At 49.1% G+C, this 20,451-nt stretch overlaps 4 protein-coding genes across 4 annotated transcripts in view; 1 reads left to right on the forward strand and 3 right to left on the reverse strand.

The window, feature by feature from the left end:
• Positions 1-2,189, reverse strand: part of LOC106749702 (protein suppressor of sable) — a 14,092-nt gene extending 11,903 nt beyond the window's left edge. Inside the window, exons 1-2 of the mRNA XM_014629395.1 lie at positions 2,114-2,189; positions 250-324 (exon numbers count right to left, since the gene is read on the reverse strand). Coding sequence (XP_014484881.1) covers positions 250-293 — 44 coding nt within the window. The 5' untranslated portion in view covers positions 294-324; positions 2,114-2,189. The remainder of the gene's footprint in view (positions 1-249; positions 325-2,113) is intronic.
• A 944-nt stretch (positions 2,190-3,133) lies between these two features.
• On the reverse strand, positions 3,134-7,277 carry LOC106749704 (DNA repair and recombination protein RAD54-like). The gene is made up of 10 exons (XM_014629405.1): positions 7,112-7,277; positions 6,550-6,765; positions 6,257-6,447; positions 5,766-5,968; positions 5,229-5,671; positions 4,903-5,164; positions 4,657-4,825; positions 4,173-4,578; positions 3,593-3,756; positions 3,134-3,526 (listed from the first exon to the last, which is right to left on the reverse strand). The coding sequence occupies exons 1-10, from the start codon at positions 7,112-7,114 to the stop codon at positions 3,334-3,336; spliced, it is 2,250 nt and encodes a 749-aa protein (XP_014484891.1). The 5' UTR covers positions 7,115-7,277; the 3' UTR covers positions 3,134-3,333.
• Positions 7,278-7,760: 483 nt separating this feature from the next.
• On the reverse strand, positions 7,761-11,589 carry LOC106749783 (V-type proton ATPase subunit B). Its single transcript, XM_014629602.1, has 4 exons — positions 11,502-11,589; positions 10,012-10,478; positions 9,118-9,783; positions 7,761-8,952 (listed from the first exon to the last, which is right to left on the reverse strand). The coding sequence occupies exons 1-4, from the start codon at positions 11,587-11,589 to the stop codon at positions 8,686-8,688; spliced, it is 1,488 nt and encodes a 495-aa protein (XP_014485088.1). The 3' UTR covers positions 7,761-8,685.
• Positions 11,590-12,824: 1,235 nt separating this feature from the next.
• On the forward strand, positions 12,825-20,335 carry LOC106749784 (4-hydroxybutyrate coenzyme A transferase-like). The gene is made up of 6 exons (XM_014629604.1): positions 12,825-13,122; positions 17,872-18,024; positions 18,349-18,588; positions 18,696-19,100; positions 19,210-19,476; positions 19,552-20,335. The coding sequence occupies exons 1-6, from the start codon at positions 12,924-12,926 to the stop codon at positions 19,734-19,736; spliced, it is 1,449 nt and encodes a 482-aa protein (XP_014485090.1). The 5' UTR covers positions 12,825-12,923; the 3' UTR covers positions 19,737-20,335.
• The last annotated feature ends 116 nt before the right edge of the window (positions 20,336-20,451 follow it).

Below are 20,451 nucleotides of genomic sequence, written 5' to 3' on the forward strand. Positions count from 1 at the left end.
ACAAAGGAGGGACGAGGTGCGGAGGGGGGAGACAGAGAGAGCTATGTGTAGCGAGATTTGGTGTGTGTCATGCGCGTATGTGTATGTATATGTGTGTATGTGTACATGTACAATGTGTGAACATCGTACAACGATGCGATAGTCACCCACGAAAATTTCTCTTGCCCGTGTTTTCTGTCCCATTGGCGCGATTGAGTAAAAAATAGAGATATATATATATATATATATGTATATATATAGGAAGCAAACCTTTGGATTAGAGTCTCTGCCGCGGAAACACTTTCTAATGCCATCGTTTTCGGCTCTCCGCAGATCGATCTCGATCTGTAACGTGCGTGCGTGCGTTCGTTTGTTCGTGCGTGCGTGCGTACGTTCGTTCTCGTGAACCCCGTAACAAGTTTTCTATTATTACTGCACTGCGGCCGCCCGACGACGATCAGACGATCGATTCGCCCGACCACACTCGACAGGTCTTTGCTCTGCCGGAATAACGACCGCGCTGCCTGAATTCTAGCATTTGGGAGAGCTTAATGGACTCTCTCCCCGTGGAATGGACTGTGAAAAAGACCGATCTCGTCTCTCTCTCTCTCTCTTTCGTCTCGTCGTCGTATCTCTCTTTCTCTCTCCCTTTCTCTCTCTCTCTCTCCCTCTATCTCACGCGGCAATGGCGCGATGTGCCCGATAACATACGGTTCTCCTTTGTCTCCCGAAATTCCCGTGGACTCTGTTTAACGAACGAACGTATGCGACAATGCACTCTCGGTAGTGACCCTCCGCTTTGCTGCCGAGGGGGCGGCGGATATACGATACCGATACCGATATTTTCACTATGCGCGCGAGATCTCTCTCCCTGCGCGAATGATCTCTCCCTCGCGCGATTTTCTCTCTTCCCTCCCTCTCCCGCCCTTCGCGCGTGACTCCCCTTCGAAGTGTCCGTGCGAGAGAGCGAGCGCGCGCGCGCGCGCGCGAGCAATGATGTATTCGGTCAGATCGCGCGATTCTCCTTTTATCGCCGTCGCGACGACGTCATTTCTGGCCGACGTGGCATGAACGGCGGAAAACCCGGGCGGCGGCAACAACAACGGCAGCAACGGCGACGGCACCCGACACGTCCCGTCGTTCGTGGGTGTCCCTCTCGTGACGATTATCTTTTACCTATACTCCCGGCAAGCCTGTGCAAGCTTGCGCCTGCCCCCCGTCCTCCGTCGGGCGTGTATCTGTGAGACGTTGTTGTTGCGTGTCCCCCGCTTCTGTGTGTGCCCGCGCACGGACGTGAGGCTCGCTCGTCTCGCGCGAGTATCCGAAACGGAAGTGCGCAGAAAATGGGACGCGTCCGCGCGCGTGCGTACTCGTCTTGCTGCGGAGAGAAAGAGAGAGAGAGAGAGACAGAGAGAAAAGGACGCGCAACGGCTACTCGCTGCGACGACGGGATGACGTCGGCGTCTCTTTTCCTTCTCTTTCTTCCCCCTTGCCCCTCTCCTCCTATCCCTTGCCCCCTTCGGGAACGAGACGGCTTTTCTTTTTTCACTTGTGCGGTCTTTTTTAACCGAAATCCGCGCGCGGACGAGAATCTGCAGATTTAACGCGATGACCGGCGATGGCGACGACGTTGACGACGACCGATGACAAACGGAGACACAAGGACGAACGGCGTTTCTCTCCTCCCGGTAACGCCCGAGAACGGTTTTTCCGCGCGAGAGAGACAGAGAAAGGGAGCGACGAGTCTGAACGTCCCTTGCCGAGAGATTGACGAGCGAACGGGCGGGCGAGCGAGCGGAATCAATCTCGAAGTGATCGATGAGCGATCGGGCGGTGTCACGGGCCGCGTTCGTGCTCCTTCGCGGATAAAACGCGGAGAAACGGAAAACCGATAAACGGCGGAAAACCAACGCGCGCCTCCTCCTTCTTCTTCCTCTTCTATCTCTCCCTTTTGCTCGCACGATCTTTTTGCCCTCGCTCGCGCGCGCGCGTGTCGTCCCCGCAGGGAGGATTCTCTCTCGAGTCTCTCTCAGCAAGAGCGTGCGAACATTTATGACGCAGCGAAGAGAAAAAAAAAGAAACGAGTCGCAGGCGAAACCAAGAGCTGCGAGATGGTCGGACAATGGCGTATTACTATGCTTTGCAGATACTATAAAAGTGCAGTCTCTCTCTACGATGAGCGAAAACTTTAAAGATCAAACTAAACATGGCCACATCTGGAACTATTCTGAGGCGGATGCCCGTCACGGTACCTACGGATGGCGGACCCGACAATCGAGCAGCGGGTCAGGAGAGAAAGCGACGCTCGCCCGCGGCTCCGCCAATCCGCTGCCGAGCTCGCTGCTCACGTGACCATGTGAACTTTATTCGTGCGCCCCCACCATCGCGTCGCTCCTTCTTCCTTGCCGACCGTTCTCTCTCTCTCCTTCTCTTTCCACCTAGCTCTCGCTCTCCGTCTCGCCCGTGACTTTCCCACGGCCGCAAGAATTCTCGAATGCTCGCGTTGCGACACACGGCTGTGCTTCGCTACGGAACCTCTCGCGCGAAAAAGCGTGACGTGGCACGCCGAGCTACTGCCCGAGCGGAAAACGTCCGCCGCCGGGGAGGGGAAACCGGAGGGGAGGAGAAACCGCGATTGCGTGACTCCGCAGCTTTTCCGCGAGCGAGCAATTTACGGAATCGGCGGTTGGTGGAAATTCCATCGGAAAATTTCGACGCCGAGAACCCGTCGCACGCGCAACAGAGATGATCCCTCCTTCTCCGTTGAATTACCGTCCTCGAAAAAATTAACACGAACACATGCTATCTTCTCTTCGGTAAAATGTCGTTGTGTTAGCTCCGAAGGCCACACGGTTTTATTTTTACACAGGTAGAAAGATATATCGAGTGCGTTCTTCGCACTTAATCGAGTCCGACGCGAGGGACTCCCCGATTAGATAAGAGTTCATGTGCGTGAGAGAGATAACGTTGCGGGCAACGTGAGATTGATAAGGGGAACAAACAATGCGCCATTGCGGTGATTTACCGCCTTGCGATGATATAATAAATAAATATCACACGCGCACACATTCTTAATTGAAATTTAAAAAACTGAATATTTGTACGCTCCGAGATACATACGGAATATTTTATTAAATGAATCTATATTTATTCATATGTACATGATAACGACTAAGTTTAAAAAATATATATATTTTTTTTCATTTTATACTTGTCTCTCTTTTTTTCGCCGTGTATACAAACACGTCTGGTCTATAAAATAACTTAAGAAACGGAAAGTACATTTATACATGAACGACTTAAAACGGCGGTTGAATATCACGATTAGAGAGAGATTGTCGGTTGAATCACAGTTCACTTTACTTGTTCGTGAGAACGATGATGAAACACGAAGGAAATGCCGCTGGACCAACATTGCCGTAATGATAAATCAGGCAAGTGTCGCGGACTCTGCGAGTGTCGCCACTCGGATAGATCGGAATTGCAGTCGGATTGCTCCGGCGGGCCCCTCGTCTCGACGCCGTTGACACAACGTCTGCATTTAAACCTGCGACAAAGCACCACGTGAATCATCCCGATCCCTCTGAAGAGCCCCGCTTCTTCCCGCACTTACTTCGCGTGTGTGTCTGACACCGTGTTCTCCTCCAGCTTGAACAAGTCGCGAAGATCGTTTATGGTGAAATGCCTCGCCACATCGTCCTCTTGGTCCACCACCGTCGAGCTCAACGCTTTCTTGTGGGCTTGCCTCTGAAATATCTTTTCCTCTATCGTTCCGGTCTGAAAATATAAAATATCTGTAAAAGAAATCGAGTCTGCAAAGATTCCCTAAATTTACAATATATAATAATTACAGACAACAAATACGATCACGTTCGAATATTATACGCACAATTAATCCGATGCTCTTACCCGCTTCTGATTTCTAAGCAGCATTCCAAATCTCAATATTTTTCCGACCAGGCGCGATTCTACGGGACTCTAAAACGCCACGAGATCACAATCGAGCGAGAAAATATTTCGACTTGAAGCGCTTCAAGTACTCATTAGATACGGAGAAAATTTAAGCACCGAATTCGCTTGTATAAATCCGACAGAAATCAATAACTTGAGAATATCGTAAGTGTCGGCCGAGGAAAGCCTCATCTCCGGCGCGTAATCGCTCCTTAAATATCGACTCGTTCTGCTATACTAACGGAAAGGAAGCGATAGACGAAGCACGGCTTCTTCTGGCCGTCCCGCCAGACCCTGGCCATCGCTTGTTCGTCGTTCGCAGGATTCCAGTCGGGATCGAACATGACGAGGCGATTCGCGCCGATGAGGTTCAGGCCGCATCCGCCCGCCTTCGAGCTGAGCATGAAGATGAACTCGCCGCTGTCCGCGTTGTTAAAATTCTCGACCACCTTCGCCCTCTTCTTGATCGACATTGTGCCGTCCAGCCTCACGTATCTGTAGTCACGTTTGTGACAGAGCTTCTCGAACAGGTCCAGCGTTTGCGTGTAGTTGGACACCAGTACTATCTTGTCGTTCGTTGTGGTCTTGATGGACGCCAACAGGCAGTCGAGGACCATCAGTTTGCCCGACAATTCCGGCAGAAGCTCCCTGCAACAACGATTTCAATCGTCGTTCAGCTGTACTCGGCTTGATCGCCCGACAACGGACAACGGATCGATCTAATACTTCGTCGAGTAATTCGCCGGCAAGAATCTCGTCGCGTTCTCGAATCCGTCCGATCTCTCCTTGATCTTGTCGTATATCAGGTCCGGATGATTACACAGCTTCTTCAGGAGAGTTATGGCCGCGAGGGCGGACAGGGTTCCTCCTTTCTTCGATTTCTCGTTATCGCTATCTACATAAATCAATATTCGCACAACATATCAGCGTGTTACCGTTAAAGTAGTTTAATCCGTGAAAAACAGCACGTACTCTCCATAGACTTCTTTATGATGTCGCTCTGTACGAAGCTCTTGTAGAGACGCGTTTGCAGCTCTCCCATCTTGATGCACACGACGAGCTCGTGCTTGAGCGGCAGGTACTTCGAAAGCAAGGCGCTAGTGCGCCTGATGAGACACTTGTTGACGACGGACACCAGTTCGGACAAACGCTCCTCGGCGAGCTTGCGCTCCGTGTCCGTCGCTGCCGCGTCCTGACCGCGCAATATGGGCGTCTCGAACTTCCTCCGGAATTCCTGCGGAAACAAAGGTCACGAGTGAACGACGCGAGCCCCGACGAAACGATCCGCCGATATTTACCTGCGCGGTTCCCAGTAATCCTTGATTGACGAAGTGCACGAGGGAGAAGTACTCGAGCAGATCATTTTGTATGGGCGTTCCGCTGAGCAGGACCCTCCGCTTGGCTTTCAGGCCCATCAGCGACTGGTACGTTTGGTTCTCGGAATTCTTCAGACGGTGGCCCTCGTCGCACAACACCAGACCCACCTCGTTCTGATGCAGCACGTGGGCGTGCAGACGGAAGGTCTCGTAGCTGATGATCAGGATCGGATACACGCATCTGCCGTTGTAGGTCTTCATGAAGCTGATGAGCTTCGTGTCGATGTCCTGCTTCTTGCCGCCGTCGATCGCGAGGGCGCTCACACGGTCCTTCAGCCACTTGTAGATCTCGTTGTGCCAGTTCTTCACCAGCGAACTGGGCGCGACGATGATCGCCTTGTCTATCAGCGGCTTAGCTTCCGGCCCTGCAGAGAGTACGATCGTTCCGTGAGAATCTCGTCTCTCTCTCTCGCGTGTCTCCTTGGTTGAAGCAACGGTAACCCATGCACCTCGGCTCACCTTGTTTCAGCAACGTCCACAACAGAGTAATACATTGCAACGTCTTGCCGAGACCCATCTCGTCCGCCATAATGCAGCCGTATGCATCCTCTATACGTTTACCTGTTACGCACTCGTACATGAATTTCACGCCTTCGCGTTGATGTGGCCTCAGCACATGGCACAACTGGGGATCTACAACCACGTGTACAAGTTGCTTACACCTGCAAGAATAGACGATGCCCGTTCGTTTTGTTAGAATCTAATTGTATGACTCTACTTGAGAGTGCTGCGCGCTCGAATAGCACAGAAACGTGAGAGAAAAAGAATTAGCTCCCACCGGGTGAAACTGTCTGTAAAATACAGCTGAAATTTCGCTAATTTCCTCGTTCTTGGTTCTTAGCTTCGATAGCAGAATCTGGTAATTAAATGTCAGTTACACGGGAAGCTAATCCCTTTCTTCTGCGAGACATTGGAAAAACATGCTGCATCTAGAGACGTTGGCCACATACGGGTCTAATTTTAATCTGTCGTGTTCAGACATCTCCGGCGGCGAGTAGACGATCAATGCATTGGCTTCGTCAGGATCGTGCAGTGGCCTACGTGGTCCTGAAGTGTATACTCCAAGATATCGTCTGGATAACTCATAGCCGGGTATCGGTATTCTAAACGGTTTGGTGAGTAACTTCCTCACTCTCTCTTCCTGACCAACAATATAAGTTACTTCTACAGCGAGGGATCTTGTGTGTGTATGTGTATATAACAGAGGTGTGAAATAAAGATAACTACTTGTGAGTAAACTCACATGTTCTGATATCATTTCTTGAGCCGTACGGATACCAATATCAGAAAGAAGAACAGCTTTGCGCTCTTGTATTTGTACATCTTTGATATTCTTGGAGGCTCTCCTCTTTGGCTGTTGCGTGAAGTTTTCCGGCTGGGTCTGTTCACTCACTGCGGTATTGGATATGTCTGAGAGCAAAGGACGTTTTCCTCGTTGACTAGGCGCCAATGATCGAATCTTGCGTGCGAAACATGTGGAAAAAAAAATATATATATATGTGCGTATATAAACTCTATGTCTATGCATGTAAGATACAAGTAAACACGACACCTTCTATTTAATGCTATTAAGAAGGCTATTAAGAAGGTTATGAATGTTATGAATGTTCTGTGAGCCAAATAGATCTTTTAATTTCTATTTTCATCATCACAGAGTTAATATCACTGGTGTAGATGATTCCGCTAGTTTTGGAACAATTATAAATATGTGTGATGTTTAACACATATAACCTCTATATTTCGTACACTAAATATCATAAGCAACGTGTTGTTGGACAAGACGGATTTATTCTGCAAATTCTTACCATTTCACGCGTTCGACCACTTATGCCGTTTAAATATCAGTACTGTTGATTGTTAATTTGTCATTTGACGTAAAAATGGCGCGAATCGCTGAGCAAAGCCACATTCAAATCCATTTACAGAAGTTTTCAATGCCCGATAGATGAATCTAAATGTCCGACTGACTTGCCGTTGATTTGCATTACTCGAAAATTAAAGTACGTCTGACTTATCGGCCATTCCGACTCCCGAGATTCGAGGTCGTGGTTCGACTCAACGATAAGTCAGCCGTACATTAATTTTCAAGTAATGCAAATCAACGGCAGGTCAGACGAGCATTTATTTTCAAGCACCGCCACAACAGTATTCAATTCAATTCACTTAATTATACGGACTAATGGATTTATACATGTACGCACCTTAAAAATATGTTATTTTAACAAATATATATATGTGTTTTTCATGTTAATTAATTAATATCTTGGCGTTTAAAAGCGCACTTACACAAGTATAGCTTAACTGTGTATTAAAGCGATTAAACAAAAGATATGTAAAAAAAATTGAAATTAAAAAATTCCCAGCTGTGATTGAAGTTACGAAGAACGATCATTCGAGCGAGATAGTTTCAGGAGGAAGATCGAGATGACGTGTGTTTATAAAACGCAACGCAACTCAAAGACAACAATATTCCTTTAATTCTCTAACATATACATCTTGCCTTTCGCAGAGACAATGGTTCGATAATGTTTCGCTCAGAAACGTCCTCTAAAGTATCTGTACATGTAGGTCAAAACATCTCTCCCTTGGATTTGGCTCAAACGCATAAAACTTGTTATATGTGAATTTCGCAAATGTGGAATGTAGGGAACGCAAAGTACAATGTGTTCGCGAACTACTACGTGTCCCGCTATACTTTCCGTCTATGTTAATACTGTATGATATATTACACTTTACAATGGTCGGCTTAGCGTGAGTGAGCACCGCTCTAAGCACGAGAGGCATGCAGTTACAGTTGAAATACGATATAATATATTCACAGTTGTTCTTTCTTTTTATTATTTTCATGATAGACAACACACACACGCAGAGCATCGGAATCGTGGCTACAGAGAGAGAGAGAGAGAGGGAGAGAGATCCGTCCGTAGGATTCCGGGCGGATTCGCCCAATCATTTTCGAACTACTATTTACTCTCGCACTCTCTCATTTTGCACAACACCGAAGAAGGAAAAGAACGATCCCGATGAGCTTGTTGTACTCGTTAATATTTATCAAGGTGCAACAAGGCGCGTCGCTCGCTCTCTCTCTCTCTCTCTCTCTCTCTCTACCTCTGTTCCTCCTTCGCAAAAAGTGCCAATTTAAATATTCTTCTCTTATCAAGTTACTCGTCGATGTACTCTGTGAATACGCGAGGATAGTGTAATCCTTTCTCTGTTCCGATCAATGTCGGATGAACGGAGCCCGATAGAGGGCTGATATATATATATGTATATATATAACGCGCGTTATAATTCCGCCGAATTTCATTTCAAGCTCCGGCGACACAATCTGACTGAATGTGGCGTAAAGCTAAGACTCGTCATAAATAAAACCGGCGGATTAATGACGGGAATCCCTCGGATAGAATTCCGCGAGGGTGCTGGCCGGGATTCGCTTGAGCATCTCCTTGGGGAAGATTCGCAGGAGCTGCCAGCCGATGTCCAACGACTCGAACACCGTGCGGTTCTCGTAGCTGCCCTGCGAGATGAAGTTCTTCTCGAACTTCGACAAGAATTCCAGGTAGAGCAGGTCGTCCGGCGTCAACGCCTCCTCTCCCACGACGGCTTTCATCGCCTGCACGTCCTTCCCGATGGCGTAACAGGCGTACTAGAAAACAGCAACAAAGTCTTTACATACGCGGATTTTTCTTTTTACAATTCTGAAGAACCGTCGGAAATCACGAGGAAAGAAATGATCGTCGAATGATCTGTCGAGGAAGGGACGTTCCGAAGAGATCGGATCCTCCCCCTCCTCTTCTGATTCACGACTCACCAGCTGGTTGGACACGTCAGAGTGATCTTTCCGCGTCATGCCCTCGCCAATGGCGGACTTCATGAGACGCGAGAGGGACGGCAGCACGTTCACGGGCGGATAGATCTGCCGGTTGTGCAGCTGACGGTCGACGTAGATCTGGCCCTCGGTGATGTAACCCGTGAGATCGGGGATCGGATGGGTGATGTCGTCGTTCGGCATAGTGAGAATCGGTATCTGCGTGATGGAGCCGTTGCGACCCTCGACACGGCCGGCGCGCTCGTAGATGGTCGCCAGGTCGGTGTACATGTAGCCGGGGAAGCCGCGTCTACCCGGCACCTCCTCGCGAGCGGCCGAGACCTCGCGCAACGCCTCGGCGTACGACGACATGTCGGTGAGGATCACCAGGACGTGCTTCTCGCACTGATACGCGAGGAACTCGGCCGCGGTCAGGGCGAGACGCGGAGTGATGATGCGCTCGATCGTCGGGTCGTTGGCCAGGTTCAGGAAGAGGCACACGTTCTCCATCGAGCCGTTCTCCTCGAAGTCCTGCTTGAAGAAACGCGCAGTCTCCATGTTGACGCCCATCGCCGCGAACACGATGGCGAAGTTGTCCTCGTGGGAGTCCAGGACGGACTTGCCCGGCACCTTCACGAGGCCCGCCTGACGGCAAATCTGCGCGGCGATCTGTCGAAACGAGGATGGAGACTCTTAGAAAATGTATTTACTATGTATTTGTGAAACCAAATCTACCTGCTCGAAAGGAAGAAAATAGAGATTAGAATCGCACAGTGAAATTTTACTACGTTTCATTACCGCGAATTTGGTTTCGTAGCAAAGAATTTCACCGTACAAATCTGTTCTTTCCCTTCAAGTTCCTCTCTTCGACTTTCTTTCTCAATGCTGAGACAGTACCTCGTTATGCGGCAAGCCAGCGGCGGAGAAGATGGGAATCTTCTGGCCACGGGCGATGGAATTCATAACGTCGATGGCTGATATTCCAGTTTGAATCATTTCCTCCGGGTAGATACGGGACCACGGGTTGATGGGTTGTCCTTGGATGTCCAGGTAATCCTCGGCCAGGATCGGCGGGCCCTTATCGATCGGTTTGCCTGAGCCGTTGAACACACGGCCCAACATGTCCTCGGATACCGGGGTCCGCAGGATGTCACCGGTGAACTCGCAGTGAGTGTTCTTCGCGTCGATGCCCGATGTACCCTCGAAGACCTGGACCACGGCTTTGGAGCCGGACACCTCGAGCACCTGGCCGGAACGTAAGGAGCCATCTGCGAGCTTCAGCTCTACGATCTCGGCGTACTTCGGGAACTTCACCTCGTCCAATATCACCAACGGGCCGTTCACTCCAGACACCGTCTTATAAGCTGAAAGAAGTCGGCTAATTACTACACAGAACTCGTCGTTGAACGAAAAGCGATGTGAATTCAAGATTTCAAGGATATGCGTGAGAGACAGGGAGTATACGGAAAGATTGATTAAATTTAATATATCGGAATGTGGAGGAATAAGTGTGATAAGGCCAAAATGAGAAGCCAAATCCTTCCTTTTTAGCTGAAAACCTCTGAATTAATAAATATATATAGAACAACATAGAACTCTCCCCCGATGTTTCATATCATCAATGTGTGTGCTTTTGATACACACGTCGTCACATGTCGACGGCAATAGAGATTTCACGGAGATCACACTAACTTGATAAGAGCTACACCAGCTTGATAAAAATTCCAAGAACTTTCTCGCACACATCCGAAACTAATTCCCATCCACGCTTCTAATTTCAGACCGGCTTGCCCCGTTGAATGAGCTGGAAAATCTACAAGTCGCGGTCGATAAACTGTGCAACGATCTTACGAGAAATTGCTCGGCGACTCTCGCACGTCTCTCATGATACGTTATATCACAGTGTCGCGACTGCCAAGTGGCCGAGTGAAGTTACGCCCGAAGACGTCAGCTGACGCTCCGGAAGCCGAGTTAACGCTCGGTCCTCCTCGGTCGATCTCTCGAGTCGTCGGTCGAGAAATATCGGCTGGTCAGCCGTGAATTACCGCGAGAAGGCAGGTGAGGAGCGGCCGGAATCACGTGCGGAGCGACAAGAGAGCTGCCACGAGTCGTCGTCCGCAGTCACATGACGCCGCGAGCGCGCGGCCTCGGGATCGGCGATTTTGCGGACGGCCTGCTCCGCGAGATCCGCGTCCTCGAGGCCGCTCGTCGATCCGCCTGTGTCACACGGGGGGGCATATCCAAGGGGAACGCAGGAAGACGCAGGAATTTCGGGGATCAGCTGACCCAGTTGGGGCATCGATCAGATGCTACGCCCACTCGGATCCGCCGTTGGTCGCTCGTCGTCACCGACGAGAAAGAGAACTCGTCGGCCAATGCGTACTCACTGAGTCGGGGCTGGGCGATGAAGTCCCGGGAGACGGCTAGTACGTGTTCCTGGCTGGCCTGTTGGCCGCTGATCGTCCTTGAATACATCTCTCCCTCGATTTCGCGTGATCCGCCGTGAGAGTCACCGCTGCCACTACTGACTCCACGGAACAGCGGGTGATACTGTGCTTCGCCGCGCTGCGCGCCGAGAGAAAGAGAGAGAGAGAGAGAGAGAGAGACGGATGATAGACGCGGGGAGCGGAAGCGGGCGATCGTCTCGCGCGCCTGATTTGATTTACCAAAGAGTGGGACGCGTGAAACGGAAATGAATGAATTGGAAGTAAATCGCGTGCGGAGCTGCCGAAGGGCTTTTCGGAGTCGCGGAATCGCCTTCCAGGCGGCGAGCGGTCGTAGCGCGCGATCCGCAGCGCCCGTGAGCGAGAGAGAGAGGGAGAGCGTGGCGGACGAGGCACGTGCAATCACGTGGCTCGGACTCGGTGGATCGTTAAGCTCACCTTCGGAGGGAAGATCGCGCGGAAGCGACGAGTTGGTCGCGCGGACGCGAGATTTGCGGAATTAAGAGAGGCGAGGACGAGATCGGCCACCGGCTGCGGACGCCCAGCGACTTTTCGATGTCTCGTCTATTGACGCGTCCGACGGGAAGATGGCAGCGCGCCTGCACGACAGTGCGGGTGACAGATGTCCTCCGCGCTGACGGCCGGATATTCCTGATTGTCGCTTCAGCCGCGCTCCCTCTGGAAGTTTACGTCCCGCGGCGGTTCGGTTGAATCGTTTTCACCGGCCGACGACTGATCGGAGAAACGATGCTTCTCCTCTGATTTGAGTTAACCTCTGAGACATTTTTTGAATTCAGAATCGATCGGCTCGCTCTCTCGTTCCCTCAAGACGGGAATTTATTCGCGGGTCATTCGTTCAGGGTGGCTTTTAGCGATCTCTGATTAAGCTGATTCGACTCGATTGATAAATAGTGATGAAAATTGCCGACTTGTCAGCTCCCGGTTCTGTAATTTGTTCGATAATAATTTAAGAGAGTTGGCCACTTTTACGTGTATTAACAAGACAGGCATATAGAGACCAAATTCATGTATAAATTACACATGATTATATATAATTATAAATAATTATACGTAATCTTTCTCCCTGCGAAGCCCGAGTGTCCGTCCGTTCCGTCCGCAAACGCGCGGAAAGTGCAGAAACGCGCGCGGCGCAACGCCGACCACCGTGACGTTGGTCACGAGTCGCTCACTACGTCACTACGACGCTATATTCACGCTGACGTTGACGCTTACCGCGCGGGGGGGTGTCCTACGAGCATCGGGCAGGATCGCCGTCGAGAGTCAGTCGTGTCGGTGCGCGCACCAAGGAGAGAGAAAAGGACGGAAACTACGGTGACGACGATCGTGAGTGTTGGCAGTCGAAGCATGGCGGCCCTCAAGCATATCACCAGCCTGAGCCGGGCGCTCGCGACGATGACGTCCGCGTCGCGGCCGTGCCTCCAGCACGCCGCTAGGAAGACCTATTTCACGTACGTGAACGAGCCGTCTATGCCGATCCCGGGCAAGGACACCTGCTGGTTGAAGACCGCCGATGAGGCCATCGAGCAGGCTGAGCTCGACTCAGGTAATCGATGACGTTGCTACTTGGAACGTTTCCCTCGCCGAAAAAGGGGTAAGAAAGAGAGAGAGAGAGAGAGAGAAAGAAAGAAAGAGTGGGAGGGAAAGAAGGAGAAGGCAGGAAGACAGCTGCGATGATTTCTCGTCCTGCCCGATCGGTTCTCCCAACCACATCCGCAGCCGAGTCTGATCGGCTTTTCTTCCTCCTCCTCCTTGCCTCTGTCGCAGATGAAGTTGCGAGTTGGAAAAAGACGGCGAATCCGTGTCGGCGATTTAACGACATACGACGATGCTAGCGCGCCAACAAGCCCAAAAATGTGGCCGTGTCGGTGCAATTTGCTCTTAATCACGGAGGTTTGTACTTCGCCCGAAAAGTTTCTCCTTCGAGCGGTTGTTTATCTGCCTCTTCGTGTCTCGCAGTATCGGTAATGCCGATGAGCGATTGCACACATGTCTAATCCCGAATCTTAATGTAAACAAGAAGATACCCCCGAATTCACTGCGAATTTTGCTGTCTCAGCATTGATCGTTCGATTCCATCCTCGCGAAACTCCCCGCATTTCGAAGTTCCGTCGATCGATCTGTACGTGCAATCACGGGATCGATATAATTATATTCCGCATAATACGCGTGTTTACTCGGCTCTGTCGCACGTCTATGCAATTTTTACCACCGTCCGAACAGAATTTCCGGCACATCAGCAGATCACATAAATCACTGTTACAGATATTTTTCTAATGAATATTTCATAATCGCGGGAGACGCGATATCGCGGGGAATGACTAATTAGGATGTTAGAGGGGTTAATGGTTACGCAGTTGATCGGCAATTGCAAGAGATCGACCTAATAGATTAGACTTCCTCCTATAACGAGCTGCTTATCGCCCACGATTGGATTAAACGAGAGCAACGTGCGCGGCGATGCGATGACGAGGCGTGCTTTGACGTTTATTACTTTGTTTTTGACTTCGGCTGAGATTACACGACACGCTTAGCACGTTTAGAACGTGGATCAGTAGCAGATAGACAAACGTTGCCGCCCAACGTCGCAAAACGGTTTTGGCGAGAAACGCAGGAGGAAGCGTGGGACATGGGATGTTATTCTGTCCGTCTAGCAGTTGAATATTTCAATATAAAGCTGGGATGACTTGACGAGAGAAAGAGAGAGAGAGAGAGAATGATTCGATTCGTAATGATAAAAAAGCGGACCAACAAGAGCCGAGTGACTGATTGCAAAAAAATTAATTTTAATAAATAACTCTTCCAATATATTGTCACCCAAGTGTGAGATAATAATTTACATTTTCTAAATCTTTTTTAATATACTTTTCAATATACTTTTATATATACATGTCACTTTTTTTACACATGTCATGTATTACATAATAAGCGTTACTATCTTGATTAATGTATGTATATTTTTTTCTCTTTCGTACGATACGTATAATTATGTTTGACATATCAAAAGGATGATTTCTTGTAAATAAACGGATAAGTAAATAAATAAATAACACATATATCGCGTATTTTATCATCGCTTTTGCGACGATATTGGGAGAATTATTTTTTTCAATTCATTTATTAAAATTAATTTTTCCGTTGTCAGTCACCTGCGTTATTCTCTATAGGCCCGGTTTTTCAACAATTGTAAATAACCGCGAGCCTCGCTTAATTATCAATTCGGTTTGTACACGTCACGGTATTTGTCGAGTGCCTCTTGCGTATTGTGTTTTCGCAGAATTTCCAATCGTCGGACGCGCTCGGTGTATTTACGTTCGGCCAAATTTCGCGCCGCGCCAGGCGCCCCTACTTGTGGGACAATCGATTGCGAGTAACCGACTCGAGATATACTTAGTGCATCGCCTTGAATTGCGGCATTATTTTTGCGCGACCCTCGCCTAGAGAATGATATGTAGATCAATCCCGTCAATGAAAGAAACGTTCGCTGCGATTCGCTCGCTTCCCTCCCGCGCCGATGCTTTGCGAACGTGCGCACCTCGGGAATCTTTATTAAAATCGATCATTACGTAACAACACAACTAAACGAAAGGCGCGTCCTCGATACGAACTTTCGGCTTGTCACGTCTCATGAATTAGAATTAATATATGTTACGTTAACGAAGAATCTTTAAGCTCTCTAACATGGCGATTCCTTTGGATTTGATTTCAGAAAGGCTTACGTTACCTCCAATTCGCTTGACAAAGCTCCGAGATCATTCGGAGAGATCTCGGAGGAGATAAGATATAATCGAGATCTTACGAAATCCAAGAAAATGAGATTTCGCGCGTGTAAACGCCCTGCGTTGTAATCTCAAGTGTTAACACCGATACCGAGTTCTGGTGTACTCGCGAGTTCTTCTGATCGAGAATAATATTTACTCGTTCCGCTCGCATCTATCATCGAAACCGGAATGGAATGCCATTAACGCCGTCCCGGACGAAATCAACTGTGTTGACGCTGTTTCATCGTCGTGCATCCGAGCTCAGAGCGACTTGCTGCACGATTTGCAATTAGGGGGAAAACAGGTGTCGCGTTCGAAGGCGAGGCTTGACAAACAGCGCGCGCGTCACGAGTCTGCTTTCCGTTGTATCCGAGAAACACTCCGTTTCTCGACGTTGCTTCCTCTGGAAAGGAAACTGACAATCGTCCGATGTCGAGGCAGCTATGAGCGCCGATTAGCTACCGGGAAATTCGCCGAGTAGACTCGGTGCCTATGTTTGTCGAGCGGTGACTCAGACCGATTTTCCGACCGCTTCGGCCGCTCTAATACAAGTGGTAAATAAATCATATTCAGCATAAATAATAAAGCATAAATAATAAATAGCGTACATATATGCGGATGCATTTTACAATAAAATCGCTTTTGCGCGAAAGTCCGAAGGTTGCGCGAACAACCGTGGTGGTCGTGTTCAGTACCGGTTTTTGTTCCGAATAACATATTCCGCTAAAAAATGACTCGCATCATAAGGCGACCTTGTTCTTAATGACACTTTCAATATTCCCGCCGAGTTGAAACGGTCTTTCTTTTGTTTTACTTTGCGAGTCGAGCGTGAGTGGATTTCTGCATTAGCCGCGCGATACGCTTTTCGGCCAAATCGCTTGTGATTGAAGGAAAAAAAAGCATGAGCATCTGTATAGACGTCAATTAAGAGAGATAGAGAGAGGGGGAGAGGGGGGAGGTCGAATACTAACATTGACCTCGTACACGCGCTGCGTGCGAATGTGAATGCGCGCATGCGAATATCAAAGTCTAACTCTCGCTTAAATATAGCTCGTCGCGAAACGAAATTATGTGCACCGGTCGGTTTCGTATTGTAAATGAAATTATTTCAGGTGAAGAGTCCACCGCGCAAAGATCTTCCCCCGGATTCTCTTCACGCGACGATAACGTCCGTAGTGTGTCGGTGAAAAAGAAAGGGAATGAAATGATTGCCGAATGAAGGGCATAACGTGCATTTATATAGGATGAGACGCGCTAGGCGCGATCACGTAACGTAACGCGCGTGATCGCGTTCCAAGATAAGGTTTACGAGGATAAAAATATCGCGAGTCGCATGAGAGAATAATACAAGTTTCCGCTTGGCATTTCGCGGCTCCTCTCGATTCGTCCAGTTCCACCGGCATTATTCCGTCAACTGGAGCCTTTACTTATGTGTGTGTGTCACCTACGACGCCAGTTGTAGAAATTAATCGATCGGTCGAGCCGATAAAACTGATCTCGATAATGGCCTCGATAATAATCGTTATATGCACAGCAATGCAGAAACATGTTGTTTCGAAATCTGACTTATTTTATGTGCACAATATCGGGAATCAAATTTGGGAATATTGATATTGCTTCGTGCTTAGTAAGAATCCCGATAAGAACGTCCGATAAGACGCGCGTGAGAAATACATTTGACGAACTTTCTACTCATAAGTAACAACCGGTTGATAGAAGATATTTTGTCTACTTGATTAATGCTAAATAATATTAGATGGTGCGCGTTACGTAAGTAACGTCGCGATACGAATTTGTTGTATTATGTTATTTGCATCATATTGATTGGGAGCTTCCAATAGTTCGTCGGATTTTGGCCAAACCTCTCTCATTAATTATAAATAATCGTTATTCTCAATATCGCTGTTGTCAATACAGTTATTAATACCGTTGTTATCAACAATATAGTTATTAACCACATAATTATTAACCCTTTTAGTGCCGGGCGAAAAAGAGGTGCTTATGCGAAGATAACCGGCCGAATTTTACGATTTTACTAGGATTTGGAAAAAGGCTCATAAAAACCAAACGAAAAGCAATATTTAAAAATTATTTATTTTAATTCTCTCGTAATGAAATTAGAGTATTTATAACGTATTATAAATTTATTTTGAGATAGAGATCTCTCGCAATGCGAATAGCAAAGAGCTACAAGGTGCGAGCCGATATATCGGCCTCCGGTACTAAAAAGGTTAACATCGTCATTATTGATAACCTAATGACAACGGAACCGTACACGTAACGTTCAGTCCGAGTATCTCCCATAGTTATTCGACATTTCTTGCCACTTTTCAGACGATTGTCTGATTCCGTGTCCGCGAAATGACTCAGCCGGCCCGAGGAATGTTTTGAAAGCTCCCAATAATTGCGGTAATAAGAAGCGGAAAATCGAATGCGAACTCGGAAATGTGAAAATCCCCTTTGCAGAATCTGGATCTTAACGAGTGGGGTGGGGGGAAGGCGGATTTCTTCAACGTGGAATTCTTTCTTTGCAGATCAGAAGGTGTACATTCAGGGCGCCGCGGCGACGCCCGTTGAATTGTTGAGAGCGATGACCGACTACGGTGTACGCTGCGACGTGAGAAACGTCCGTTTATATCACATGCATCTCGAGGGGGCCGCTCCGTTCACCAAGCCAGAAAACGCAAGTACGCATCGCGATACCCCTGCTGTAACTCCTCCGTCTTTCGAAAAATATCTCGAAGAACAACTCCGATCGAAAAGATGTTTTCCGCGCTGCCAAAAATCGTGACGAAGAGCTTAAATCCTGGGAATTGCGACGTTTGGTAGCGTCGGAGACCTTTCTGCCGGGAATTATGTTACAATTTGGCGCTTGGAGGAAAAGACCGAAGGTTTACTACATTTATTATAAATCCGGACTTAACGTCGACGTCAGACGCGCGTTTTGAAGTACCAACGAACCCGTGTATGCTCAGGAACGTGCCGTGAATGTTGTTTTCCATTTTTTTCAGAACACTTCCGATCCATCAGCTTGTTCATCGGCGGCAACGTGCGGTCGGCGGTGAACGCCGGCACCGCCGACTGCATTCCCATCTTCCTGCACGAGATCCCGCGTCTGTTCAACCAGGGCTACATCAAACCCGATCTCTCCCTCATCCACGTGTCGCCGCCGGACGATAAGGGCTACTGCTCCCTCGGCACCAGCGTGGACAGCGTTCGGTCCGCCGTGAGTCATTCCAAACGTATCGTAGGTAAATCTCCTCGATGGCGAATCGTATCGCCTTCCTGAATTCGTTCCCACCCTCTCGTGAGGCGCAGTTTGAAGAGAGTGCGTGTCCTCTGCACGATGTCTTTGCAGCCTTAGTCAATAAGCACATGCCTAGAACCTTCGGTGACGCTATCATACACGTCAGCCACTTGGACTTCGCCGTGGAGCATCACCAGCCGCTGCCGGTGCATCCGGTGAAGGCGCCCTCGAAGGCCGAGCAGATGATCGGCAAGTACATCGCCGAGAATCTGGTCGTGGACGGCGCCACGTTGCAGCTGGGCATCGGCAGCATACCCGACGCCGTGCTCTCGTTGCTGGGCAATCACAAGGACCTCGGGATTCACAGCGAGATGTTCAGCGACGGCGTGGTCGATCTCGTGCACAAAGGCTGCATCACGAACAATCAGAAGAAGATGCACAAGGGCAGGATCGTCGGCTCGTTTTGCGTCGGCTCGGAGAAGCTTTACGACTTCATGCACAACAACCCCTTCATAGGTGAGTATCGGTCTCTCTCTTTCTCGCTACCTTGTTCGCCGTTCCTTTTCTTCACCCTCTTTTCGACGTTACTTCGAGTCTCAACAACGGCTGTTCTCTCGCGTCACAGAGATGCTGGTAGTGGATTACGTCAATGACCTCAGAATAGTCTCGAAGCAGCCGAAGATGACAGCTATAAACTCGTGCATCGAGGTGGACATCACCGGTCAGATCTGCTCGGATAGTATCGGTACGAGGATGTACTCCGGCTTCGGGGGCCAGTTGGATTTCATCATGGGCTCGGCGATGAGCGAGGATCAACTGGGGAAGCCGATCATAGCGCTCCAATCAGTCACCGCCAAGGGCCAGAGCAAGATCCAGCCGGTTCTGACATTGGGTAAGTGTAAAGTTTTCACGGGAACGAGGGCTTTCACGTTGTTGCTGCAACGTTGTCAACGTTATCCGTTCACAGGCGCCGGTGTGGTCACAAACAGAGCAGTGGTGCGGTACGTCGTGACGGAGCAGGGTATCGCCAGCCTGTTCGGCAAGAGCCTGCAGCAGCGGGCGTACGAGATGATCAAGGTGGCTCATCCCGACCACAGGGAGACCCTGGAGAAATCGGCCTTCGAACGCCTAAAAGTGATGCCCGCGCCGTAAATTGAACCAACGCTGAGTCAACACACACACACACCGAAACATGATATTCAATAGCATTTTTACGATCGGTCGTGGTTATAGTCCCGGGCGTGCTTAACCCGCATGCCAGAGAGGAGACGAAGTGTCTTCACCTTGTACGATGTTCGCGCTCTCTTGCCCGAAGACAGTTCGTCTGCCTACTTCGAGAGATCCTACCTGTGAGTAAAGAGGGGGAGGGGGAGATCCGGAGAGGCTCGAGGGAGAGCACGATGCGTACCGGATCGTGATTCTAAAAAAAAAAAATAGTGTTAAATTTTAACATTACTTATGTAAGAGTCGGTAACGCGTTACGCGTGTTTAGACATTATGAACCACGCGTGTTTTATATAATACGATATTGCAACGGGAGGGGGGGGAGGGCGACGCGTTCGGCGTGTTTGGCGAACACGTGCTCGGACAAGTAGAAAGTGGCGCGCACCGGCGTCGCATTCCGAGACACGAGACATTTTTTATATATTAAAATCCGTCGACGTTCCTTTGTATAATTTCCAATGTTACCGTTGTAGAACGACGAAACCGAAGTACTGTTACGCAAACGAGAAATATAATGAGAACGCTGATATCGTTGGTATTTTATTGTGCACACACACACACACACACACACACACACACACACACACACACACANCACACACACACACACACACACACACACACACACACACACACACACACA

The sequence above is a fragment of the Dinoponera quadriceps genome, unplaced genomic scaffold (genome assembly GCF_001313825.1).
Source record: "Dinoponera quadriceps isolate SergipeBrazil2010 unplaced genomic scaffold, ASM131382v1 scaffold3289, whole genome shotgun sequence".
Classification (NCBI taxonomy): domain Eukaryota; kingdom Metazoa; phylum Arthropoda; class Insecta; order Hymenoptera; family Formicidae; genus Dinoponera; species Dinoponera quadriceps.